The sequence below is a fragment of the Hyla sarda genome, chromosome 1 (genome assembly GCF_029499605.1).
Source record: "Hyla sarda isolate aHylSar1 chromosome 1, aHylSar1.hap1, whole genome shotgun sequence".
NCBI classification, from domain to species: Eukaryota; Metazoa; Chordata; class Amphibia; order Anura; family Hylidae; genus Hyla; species Hyla sarda.
In genome coordinates this window covers 267103432-267116354 of record NC_079189.1, presented here as the reverse complement: position 1 = coordinate 267116354, position 12923 = coordinate 267103432, and the positions used below count along the sequence as shown (strand labels likewise).

Genomic DNA, 12923 nt, shown 5'->3' with positions numbered 1-12923 from the left:
GCTCGGACCTGACACCCATAATGTGGTGGTGTACCACCTTGCTGGAAAAACTCAGGGAACATGCCAGCTTCAGTGTATAAAGAGGGAAACACATAGTCATGTAGCAATTTCGTATATCCAGTGGCCTTGAGGTTTCCATTGATGAAGAAAGGCCCCACTAGCTTTGTACCCCATATACCACACCATACCATCAATTTTTGTGTTCCAACAGTCTTGGAGGGATCTATCCAATGTGGGTTAGTGTCAGACCAATAGCGGTGGTTTTGTTTGTTAACTTCACCATTAACATAGAAGATTTTGTTCAGTGATGAGGCAAACTTGTGTAAACTGAGGGTCCTGTTCCAATTTTTGTTTTGCCCATTCTGCAGCACGTAAAACTACGGATGCTGGAAGCCTGTGCTAGCATTTCTCCTGCTGTGTTGCTATCAGTGTGTGAAGAGTGGGAGAAGAGGGTTGCATTGACAATCCAACACAATGGGCACATTTTATAAGTGGTCAGAAAATTGTAAATAACTCATGAAAGAATAAAGTTTCTTGTGAAAATCCCAATAAGTTTGATGTGTCACATGACCCTCTTCCTATTGAAAAAACTAAAGTTGGATTCAAAATGTCCGACTTCAAAATGGCCGCCATGGTCACTACCCATCTTGATACTAATGTGCCACAAACAGGAAGTTAATATCACCAACCATTCCCATTTTATTAAGGTGTATCCATAAAAAGGGCCCACCCTGTATAATTTATTTGGCTTACAAGCAGAGAATTTCAAAGTTAAAAAAGTTTTCAAAGTTTTCACATTTTTCATGAAATTTTTGAATTTTTCACCAAGAAATGATGCAAGTATCTACAACGTTACCACTAACAAAACAGAATATGCAAAAAAAAAAAATAATCTCTGAATCAAATTCATCAAATCCCGAAGTTATTAATGCTTAAAGTGACAGAGGTCAGATTTGCAAAAAATGCTCTCATCCTTAAGGTCAAAATGGGCTTTGTTCCCAAGGGGTTAAATTAATTTAAGTTCCATTGGGGGAGGGGATTTTTCACATTTACAATTTTTTTTAAACTTTATTTAATAACCTATGATGTCCCCATAGGTGACTATCTGCGGCAATCATTAGATTGCTAATACTGCTATGTGGCATGCTGGGAGTTGTAGTTTTGAAACTGCTATAGTGGCACTCAATCACTCATCTTCTTCATCTCTGCCGCCACCGGACTTTCGTATTACACACCCGCACGCCACACACCCACCGCATCATGACTCCCCCATCTCCCCCCTTGACGAATGGCAAGCATCCTAGACAGGAACCACATCTGATTGGTCCCTGGTTGTGGTGGAGGACTTGTCTCCTGCCAGAGACAACAGGAGCCGGGGAGATTAACCCTAGCAATTCCGGGGTTAATTAAATGCCGTACATATGCGGCAGGATGGTTGAACTCACTGCATCGCCCGCCTTATATACACATTCTGCAGGATGGGGTTAAAGAAAATAGACCTCTTTACAAACATGAATTATGAAATAATAGTGATGCAAATACATAATTTTAATGAAATTGTATCCAGTGCTTTGATTTATTTTTAATTAATTACAAAAGGGAGCATAATAATACAGCACATTTGTCAAGAAACCAATGGAAATCATGATTAGAGCACAAAGTAAAACACTATTACACAAAGAAAATGCATGTATCCCTAACTAATAAAACATGAGGACATGCAGTAGGCTGCAAAGCTCCTGAGGATTAAACTTTGCAATATACATTAAGGTTCTCAGAAGCACTGTCCATGAATCCCAACACCAGGTGACTCATGAAAGAAAGAAAAAAAATTCATGCATGATTACACAAGGACCTTGCTTGCATACTCAGTCTTAAATCTTCCAAACAACACCCAGTTCTTTTTACATGTGTAGTAATTTGGGTGGAATCAGGGGAAAAAATGTTCTTCTACAATGTGGTAGTAAACAATTCATGACAACACTGTTTCATATCAGATCAGATGAACCATGAATTAAAAATGTATTTCAAAGTTTATTTACCAAGATATTAAATAAAATCACATTTCATTTCTCTCTTCTTGTTACATTAAAGCTATTCTGAAATGTTCTTGAAACGTTTGAAAAATAGAAAGAGAGAAGATCGTATATGCAGTTTTACCATAGCACCTAGAGAATTCATGTCCTCCGTTTACGATTATTTATGGTAGCAGTATTTGGCCTGTTACACTGCTGTACAGAATTCTTCTTACATCTCTGGTCTGCAAATGCCTGAGGGGTGCTTGAATCCATTCTTGAGTTCGAAATATAGAAAGGTTTTTGCCAACTTAATGTTCAGATTATATGGATGGCACGGACCCTAGAAGCCCACGGACTGGCTAGGATTTTCAACATGCGCCTCATTCAAGTCAAATAAAGTTTGATTATCTGGCTCTTCATTTGCTGGACTTGTGACCCTTGGGCGCTTGTTCATTTGTGCATCTTCTGTGTCCTCCAAAGAAGCCCCAGTACTGACAGACTTGGGGGAAGAAAAAACAAAAAACATTACATAGGGAATGAAAATTAAGGCAAAGCGTTAATTGTGCATCTTGCTGTGTTAACCCCTTCAGAACCTCTTCGCGCACAGCGCCATACATTTACGACGCGGTCATCGGGTTGGGATGGCTGCCGTTATCTAACAGCAACCACCCCGGCATATCGACCAGGGGGGTCCTGAGACTCCCCCTTGTTGGCATTTGACGGCTTTTCCGAGCCAATCAGGTCACTGGTGACCAGGTAAATAAGGGTGATTGCTGCTGTTCAAAACAGCAGCAATTACCCTTGCCCAGCAGGAGTGAAGGGAGACTGGTGCCACTTCACAATCGTCGTGATTCATCGGCCGGGATCGGCCAATGAATCACTGTGAATGCTGGGTAGTCCTGATGGCATCTGCTCTGCCCCTAAACCGGAGGGTGAGAGCGAGTGCCAGGTAGTGTGGCGAGGATCACTTACCGGCGGCACCCGCATCTTCATGTGGCGGCGGCACCAAACTGGTAGCAGCAGGAGGTGAGGCCTATGTGACTCCTTGCTGTTGCATAACTACAACTCACAGCATTCCCTCTGGCTTTCCGTGCATGCTGGGAGTTGTAATTATGCAGAAGTTAGAGGGCAAAAGTGCCACTAGCTGTTGCATTAATTACAACTCCCACATGCACGGTAAGCCACAGGGAATGCTGGGAGTTGTAGTTATTTGCCTCTATCTGTAGCGCTCAGCAATGCCCTTTGGCTGTCCATGCTAGGAGTTGTAGTTATGCAACAGCTGGAGGCACAATTTTTGATAGAGAAAAGTGCCAACAGTTGTTACATATCTACAACTCCCAGCATGCTCGGACAGTCAAAAGGTATGCTGGGTGTTTTAGTTATACAACAGCTGGAGGCCTATAACTACAACTCCCAGCATGCTCTTTGGCTGTTCGTGCATGCTGGGAGTTGTAGTTATGCAAAAGCGAGTGGCACTTTTTTTTCTAGTAAAAAGTGTGCCACTAGATGTTGCATAACTACTCCCAGCAAGCATGGAGAGTTGTAGTTATGTAACTGTCAAGGCATGCTGGGAGTTGTAGTTATGCAATAGCTAGCACACACGGGCGGATTGACAGTAAGTTTTCCGATCAGAGTTTGAGTTGCGGAAAATCCACTGTTGCTCAAATTTGCAGTGGAAAACTCGTAAACCTGACACTGTACGTACAGTAAAAACACCACACTACACCTACACAAACAAAATAAAAAGTAAAACATTACATGTACACACCCTTACACAGTTACACCCCCCCCCCCCCTAAAAAAAACTGTTTCCTAAATTAACCCTCCAGCTGTTGCAAAACAAGAACTCCCAGTATATCGGGACAGCCATTGACTGTCCAGGCATGCAGGGAGTATTAGCACCTTGTTTAGGAAACACTGCCTTGGGTATTTTTAGTGGAGGAGGCAAGCACAATGCTTGCATCCAGGTCCTCCCTTATGCAAATCCCTAATTAAGGCCGCAAATGTGCCTCACTTCGGAGCCCTGTCGTATTTCAAGGCAACGGTTTAGTGCCACATATAGGGTATTTCCGTACTCGGGAGAAATTGCACTACAAATTTTTTTTTTTTCTCTCCTTCTACCTCTTGTAAAAATTTAATGTATGGGGCAACACCAGCATGTTAGAAAAAATTTATTTTTATACGGAAATACTCCATATGTGGGCGTAAAGTGATCTAAGGCGCACAACAGGGCTCAAGAGTGAGAGCGCACCATGTACATTTGAGGCCTAACTTGGTGATTTGCACAGGGGTGGCTGATAGTTGCAGCATTTCTGACAAAAAAACAAAACAACAGCACATGTGACCATTTTGGAAACTACACTCAAGGAATGTAATAAAGGAGGCAGTGAACATTTATACACCACAGGTGTCTGACATTTTTAGAACAGTGGTCCGTGAAAATGAAAAATTAAATTTTTTATTTGCACAGGCCACTGTTCCAAAGATCTGTCAAACGCCAGTGGGGTGTAAATGCTCATTGTACCCCTTATTACATTCCATGAGGGGTGTAGTTTCTTAAATGGGGTCAAATGGGAAGGGGTTCCGCTGTTCAGACACCATGGGGCTTTGTAAACGCACATGGCCCCTGACATCAATTACAGTCAAATTCTCTCTCCAAAAGCCCAATGGCGCTCCTTCTCTTCAGAGCCCTGTAGTGTGCACACAGAGCACTTTACGTCCACATATGGGGTATTTGCATGCTCAGAAGAAACGGGGTTACAAATTTTGGATGCTATTACCCCTTGTGATAGTTCACGCCAAATTTATTCCAGAAAAAATGGGGTATGCATAAATATCTCAAATAATTAAAATACTAGTGCACTGCTTGGCCCTCCAATAGTAAAGATGCTATATGATCTCCCAAATTACATAAACTTGCTGAAAAATGTTGTCATTTACAAAAGATGTAAATTCATGTAACAAACTTTATTTAGAAACATAAGTTAAAAATAGGAAGGATTCCACCCAAAGGGTGAAGAAAACAATGGTGTCGCTTAGGTAGCCATTATAGATCTATACAGAGAAATTGTTGTTAACACAGTACATTGCTGAATGTGCATAAGGTGCAATCACAGTGCGGAAAGCCGCATCATGCATCAATTAATTCAGGTGAACCATGAGAGACTATACATTACCACAAGAAATAGCAAGACAGGCACCAGAGCAACACCACCCCAATGCTGGCGTTTTGGCAAATGCCTTTGTCGAGGGGTGGTGTCCATCCAATCAGGCTCCGTATTTATATCAGATTCAGCCAATGGAATGCCAAAACATAATAGTATCTTCATGACACAAGAAGAAAAATGAATAGGAGCAACTCACCCAAGACCAGAGAGGCGGTAGCAAAATCTTTACTTTATTGCATATCGTGCAGACATAGATGCAAGCCACGGGGGGCAGATGTCACGGTGGGGGAGTAGCAGACATCGGCGTGCCCGCTCCTATTCATTTTGCTCCTATTCATTTTTCTTCTTGTGTCATTTCCATATGGACTGTACCGCACAGTGTGAGCACCACCCGCAGCAGGCACATTACTTCCTACATTTTACAGGAACATATACATACCTCTCCAGCTCTATACTACTAGTGCCAGGCTTCTTCGCTTCTACTATATAATAGTATCTTACCCCTCACCTGGGCACACAAGCGTCTCGGCACGCCCGCGGCATACACCCCAGAAGCCAATATATATACGCCAATAAATAACATACCGTATTTATCAGCGTATAACACACATTTTTTTGCCTAAAATTTTTAGCCTAAAGTCTATCTGCGTGTTATACGCCGATAAGCCGCTGCAGTTTAATGATTTAAAGCGTGCACTTTAAATCGATGAACTGCAGCAGCTTTTGCAGGTGCAGAGACCTGCCAGCTTCTCTGCCCCTGCCTGTCCTGGGGTCTAGAGCCCTGCTGCCGCTGCTTCTCTCGCCCTTGCTATCGGCGCCGCTGCCCCTTCTCTCCCCCTAGTTATCGGTGCCGCTGCCCCATTGCCGGCGCCGATAGCCAGGGGGAAAGAAGCGGTGCCGATAGCCAGGGGGAGAGAAGGGGCAGTGGCACCCATTGCCGGCGCTGCTGCCCCGTTGCCTCCCCCATCCCCGGTTGTATAAGAGGAGGGGGGCAAGCACAAGGGAAAAAGAAAAATAGGCGGGCAAGAAAAAAAGGGAGGAAAGAGGAAGGAACCACCAAAGGGAAAAGTAGAGAAAAAGTGAGAGGGAGCACATCACAAATAGGTGCCTGTAAAACCAGAGTATTATGGTTGCCGTGGGTGATTCCCACAATAACAAGCGAGCTTGCTCTTCTGAGTGTGGAGCTTGCTCTTCTGAGTGTTGCTGTGTAAGAGGGGGCGTGAAAGGGGAGTTTCAAAAACTGTGATTATCTGTTGTGCGGAGTGAATCTGTGGAGTAGGTGCGACTGCCTATAGTCCACATTCATATTTTGGGTAAGGCTTTCTCTCTTGCACATAGTGGGATAACTGTTAGAGTTTAAACACCCTTTTTCATTTTTTTTTTCTCTGTTCCACCTCAAGGGGGAGGAGGAGTAGATTGGGCACAGGTGTATAAATCTTAGCTTGGGACTCTTATTGAGAGCTTGCTCTTCTGAGTGTTGCTGTGTAAGAGGGGGCGTGAAAGAGGAGTTTCAAAAACAGGAGTTTCAAAGCAGGAGGTTGAGATCACTGTGAGTGTTAATTTCTGAACCCACAAGGTCTACAAAAAATTTTAAGTGTAATTTTGACTGTCTGTTTTTGCCTATACATTTGTGAAATCCCCATAACTAGATGCCCTCCATGTTGGAAAATGCAGTCCAATGTACATCCTGTTCAATGTATGCAATCCTTGAACAACAGTTTGAGGGTGCATATTGTTGTGCGAGATGTGTGCTAGTTGTCCGTTTAGAAACCCAGATCCTGCATCTAGGGGGGCGACTGGCAACAATGAGAAGCATTAACAACATGGAGAGGAGTCTCCTGCTCACTGAGCAGGCACTCTCAGGAATAGAGGTGGGGGAGGACAGTGGGACGGAGTTGCAGGACAGTCAGGCAGTTAGCTGGGTTACAGCTAGAAAGAGGGGTAGGGGAAAAAGTGTCAGGGAGGCTAGTCCTGAACTGGCACACCCCAACAAGTTTGCCCGCTTGGCAGATGAGGGGGATGCCATTACAGAGCTAGCAGAACTGCAGCAGGATACCGCCTCTGACCGCCAGGGGGGTGTCTGCTCCAGTAAGGAGGGAGGGAGGAGTACAGGGCAGGCCAGACAGGTACTAGTGGTGGGGGACTCAATTATTAGGGGGACAGACAGGGTGATCTGTCACAAAGACCGGGATCGCCGAACAGTGTGTTGTCTGCCTGGCGCACGAGTTCGGCACATCGCGGATCGGGTTGACAGGTTGCTGGGAGGGGCTGGAGAGGACCCAGCAGTCATGGTACATATTGGCACCAATTACAAAGTAAGAGGTAGGTGGAGTGTCCTTAAAAATTATTTCAGGGACTTAGGCCGCAAGCTTAAGGCAAGGACCTCCAAGGTAGTATTTTCTGAAATACTACCAGTACCACGAGCCGCACCAGAGAGGCAGCGGGAGATCAGGGAGGTAAACAAGTAGCTCAGAAGCTGGTGTAGGAAGGAAGGGTTTGGGTTCATGGAGAACTGGGCTGACTTCGCTGTCGGTTACCGGCTCTACCGTAGGGACGGGCTGCACCTCAATGGGGACGGTGCAGCTTTGCTTGGGGAGAAGATGGCTAGAAGGGTGGAGGAGTGTTTAAACTAGCGACTTGGGGGGAGGTAACCTACAGCAAAGAGGGGGAAGATAGTGTAGATAGAGAGGTGGGAATTATAAATGTACCTGGGGGTGGAGCGGAGGGAGGGGTTAGAATAGTTAATAGGAATAGGCTTCATAGGAAAATAAAACTTACACCCTTGAATCCCATTAACCCCAATAACATAAAGGATGGAAATGTAAAGTGTATGTTCACAAATGCCAGAAGCCTAGCAAATAAAATGGGGGAGCTTGAGGCCTGGATACTGGAGGAACATATTGATATCGTTGGGGTCTCTGAGACATGGCTGGACTCCTCGCATGACTGGGCTGTCAATCTGCAGGGGTTTACATTGTTTCGCAAGGATAGAATGAACAAAAAAGGTGGTGGAGTCTGTCTGTATGTAAGAAGTGGTATGAAAGTCAGTGTGAACGATGCCATAGTGTGTGATGATTCTGAGGAGGTGGAATCACTGTGGGTAGAATTACAAAAGGAGGGAAATACTGAAAAAATAATACTTGGTGTCATCTACAGACTCCCTAATATCACTGAAGAGATAGAAGATCGGCTTCATAAACAAATAGAGAGGGCCGCCTGGGCAGGTACAGTGGTAATAATGGGAGATTTTAACTATCCAGATATAGATTGGGGTCCGGGGTTGGCTAAAACTACAAAGGGGCGACAATTCCTAAATTTATTGCAGGATAATTTTATGGGCCAGTTTGTGGAGGACCCAACAAGAAGTGATGCCTTGTTGGATCTGATCATTTCCAACAACGCAGAGCTGGTTGGTAATGTAACTGTGTGGGAAAACCTTGGTAATAGCGACCACAATATAGTTACTTTTGACTTAAAATGTAGAAAACAAAGACAGGCGGGGAAGGCAAAAACATATAACTTTAAAAAGGCAAACTTCCCTGGGCTGAGGGCTGCACTACAGGACATAGACTGGGGGGAGGTGTTCTCAAATACTGATACAGAAGGTAAATGGGACATCTTTAAATCAACTCTAAATAACTATACAGCTAAATATATACCAAAGGGGAACAAATATAAACGATTAAAACTAAATCCTACATGGCTGACAAATGATGTTAAAAGAGCAATAAACAACAAAAAAATTGCCTTCAAAAAATTCAAATCTGATGGGTCAGATATAACATTTAAACAGTACAAAGAGCTTAATAAAATCTGTAAAAATGTAATAAAAACAGCAAAAATTCAAAACGAGAGACAGGTGGCCAAAGAAAGCAAAACTAATCCTAAATATTTTTTTTAGATATATAAATGCAAAAAAAAACAAGGACAGAGCATGTAGGACCCCTTAATAATGATAATGGGGAGGTTGTCACAGGCGATCAAGAGAAGGCGGAGCTACTGAATGGGTTCTTTAGTTCTGTAAACACTATGGAAAAAGGAGCAGACATTGGCCAGGTCATCATGTAATGTACTGAACTGGCTTAATGTAGAGATGGTACAAGGTAAGTTAAGTAATATAAATGTAAGCAAATCTCCAGGGCCAGATGGATTGCACCCAAGAGTTCTTAGAGAGGTAAGTTCAGTAATATCTGCACCCCTGTTCATGATATTTAGAGATTCTCTGGTGTCTGGTATTGTGCCAAGGGACTGGCGCAAGGCGAATGTGGTGCCAATCTTCAAAAAGGGCTCTAGGTCTTCCCCAGGAAACTATAGACCGGTAAGTTTAACATGCATTGTGGGTAAATTGTTTGAAGGACTTATAAGGGATTACATACAGGAATACATAGGGGATAATTGTATTATAAGTGATAGCCAGCATGGGTTTACTAAGGATAGAAGTTGTCAAACCAATCTAATTTGCTTTTATGAAGAGGTGAGTAGAAGCCTTGACAGAGGAATGGCTGTGGATATAGTGTTTCTGGATTTTGCTAAAGCATTTGATACTGTCCCTCATAGACGTCTGACAGGTAAGTTAAGGTCTTTGGGTTTGGAAATTTTAGTTTGTAACTGGATTGAACACTGGATCATGGATCGTACCCAGAGAGTGGTGGTCAGTGATTCGTACTCTGATTGGTCCCCGGTAATTAGTGGAGTACCCCAAGGTTCAGTACTGGGCCCGCTGTTGTTTAATTTATTTATCAATGATATAGAGGATGGTATTAACAGCTCTGTTTCTATCTTTGCAGATGACACCAAGCTTTGTAGCACGGTACAGTCTATAGAGGATGTGCATAAGTTACAAGATGACTTGGATAGACTAAGTGTCTGGGCATCCACTTGGCAAATGAGGTTCAATGTGGATAAATGTAAAGTTATGCATCTTGGTACTAATAACCTGTATGCGTCGTATGTCTTAAGGGGGATTAAACTGGCAGAGTCACTGGTAGAGAAGGATCTGGGTGTACATGTAGATCACAGACTACAGAATAGCATGCAATGTCAGGCTGCTGCTTCCAAGGCCGGCAGGATATGGTCACGTATAAAAAGAGGCATGGACTCAAGGGACAGGGACATAATGCTCCCCCTTTATAAAGCATTGGTACGGCCTCAACTGGAGTATGCTGTTCAGTTTTGGTCGCCTGTACATAAAAGGGACACTGTGGAGCTGGAAAGGGTGCAGGGATGCACGACTAAACTAATATGGGGCATGGAACATCTTAGCTATGAGGAGCGATTAAAGGAGTTACAATTGTTTAGTCTTGAGAAGAGACGTTTAAGGGGGGATATGATAAACGTATATAAGTATATTAATGGCCCATACAAAAAATATGGAGAAAAACTGTTCCAGGTTAACCCCCCCCCCCCCCCCCCCCAAAGGACGAGGGGGCACTCCCTCTGTCTGGAGAAGAAAAAGTTTAGTCTCAAGGGGCGACACGCCTTCTTTACCATGAGAACTGTGAACTTATGGAACAGTCTACCTCAGGAACTGGTCACAGCAGGAAAAATTAACAGCTTTAAAACAGGATTAGATACATTCCTGGAACAAAATAACATTAATGCTTATGAAGAAATATAAAATCCCATCCCTTCCCCAATATCGCGTTACACCCCTACCCCTTAATTCCCTGGTTGAACTTGATGGACATATGTCTTTTTTCGACTGTACTAACTATGTTACTATGTAACAACCACCACAATCAGTAGAGCAAATATAGTACATACATAATTGAAATAAAATATAACGATATAAGAAGTTATGAACAAAAAGGAGAGAAGTCCCTTGGTCTCAATAATATAGGATAGCAGAATAAAATGTCACATATGGAGGTCCTCACACGGTCCCAATATCGTCAAAACAGACGAATTTTATAACTTCAGGTAGCAGAAAATATACCATTCGAGTTAGGGTTACCTGCCAGACAAGAGCAATCATCTATTACACCAGTTGTCCGTGTAAGGTGGTGTACATCGGGATGACGACAAGACAGTTAAAGGTACGTGTCCGCAAACACGTACGCAATATACGCATTGCATCCACGAGTCCCAACTTTGATGATTCTAAACCCATTGCCCGGCATTTTGCCAAATATCACAACTCTGACCACTCGCTCCTACAAGTGAGGGGAATTGATGTGGTTGATTTGGGCATTCAAGGTGGTAACATATGCAAAATTTTGGCACAAAAATAAAGCCGCTAGATTTGGACTCTGGATACACTGTACCCAAATGGATTGAATGACATTTTACCCTTTGCTCCATTTCTCAGACCTTTGTTGGTTTTCCTCCAGTAGGTAAAATTAACACTAATTTAAATGCTTTTATATTGATTGTTTTTAATTTTCTTTTTCAGTGCAAATGGATGTATGGGATGTGTTCCCAGAGTGTTTCTTCCCCGTTTCTGACATCTTTTGACTCTGTGTGAGGACCTCCATATGTGACCTTTTATTCTGCTATCCTATATTATTGAGACCAAGGGACTTCTCTCCTTTTTGTTCATAACTTCTTATATCGTTATATTTTATTTCAATTATGTATGTACTATATTTGCTCTACTGATTGTGGTGGTTGATGTTGTGGGAATCGCCCACGGCAACCATAATACTCTGGTTTTACAGGCACCTATTTGTGATGTGCTCCTTCTCACTTTTTCTCTACTTTTCCCTTTGGTGGTTCCTTCCTCTTTTCTCCCTTTTTTTCTTGCCCGCCTACTTTTCTTTTCCCCCTGTTTCTTGTTTCTCCCTCTACCTTTTTTTTCCCCTTTTCCTTTCTTCTTTTTTTTATCCTTCTCCGCCCTTCCCTCTGCCTCACTTCCCTTCCCTTTTCTCCTCCGATTCTGCTCTCCCTCCTTCTCGTCCTGTCTTTTTTTGCTTCCCTTACTACCCCCCCTCCCTCCCTCTTTTTCTTGCGTTATTCCCCCCCCCCTTTTCACTTACTGCTTGCACAGTTCGCATTGTTTCACTTGTTTTTTTGGTTTCTTCTTGGCTTTATATTTTTTGCGACCCATACATTGGTGTTCGCTTTTGCATTTAGCACTTTTTCACTCTAATATTATATATTCTCAATTGTTTTATCATTCTTCACTTAGTCCTTTTATCAGGGCTATGTCCCCCATTATTTATGTTATTGGTATTTCGCCCCCCCCCCTTTTTTTATTTCTTCACTCATGCAGTGCCTATAACTTGATTTATAGACCTTTCTTCACAATTTTTACATCATCACTTTTATTTCTTATAAGATTAATAATTTATTTTCTCTTATATCATGCCCTTGTACACTATATTAATATTTACCTTTTATTCATTAATTATTTTTATTTCCATTTCATCATTTCAACTTCTATTTATGCTATTACTTTGCACATGAATTGTACATGCACTTTATACTTTTCATATATTTAACATTTATAGCACATAGCACTGTCTTAGCGTGCATTGCACTATGCACTTTCTGTCTTTACATTATATGCTGCTATTTACATATTTTGCAGCCACATTTACATTAAGGCATTTCTTCAGTCATAAGCACCCATGCACTTTATTACATATTCCACAGTCTTAATCATATTAAGTGGTTTCCTATTTTGCACAGCCCATATGCATCTTATTCCTTAAACATGAGCGTTGTGCATCAATATTGATTAGTATATGCCAAATTGAAGGTCTTCTTGTGTCTTCCCTAGCGTTTCTGTATTTGCATT

At 42.6% G+C, this 12923-nt stretch overlaps 1 protein-coding gene across 3 annotated transcripts in view; it reads right to left on the bottom strand.

Annotated features, from left to right (window-relative positions):
- Positions 1-1537: 1537 nt before the first annotated feature.
- KDM4B (lysine demethylase 4B) overlaps positions 1538-12923 on the bottom strand; it is a 279650-nt gene continuing 268264 nt past the window's right edge. For all 3 annotated transcript variants that reach the window (XM_056571899.1, XM_056571914.1, XM_056571906.1), the window contains one exon: positions 1538-2517. In XM_056571899.1, the coding sequence (XP_056427874.1) occupies positions 2359-2517 (159 nt within the window). In that variant the 3' untranslated portion in view covers positions 1538-2358. The remainder of the gene's footprint in view (positions 2518-12923) is intronic.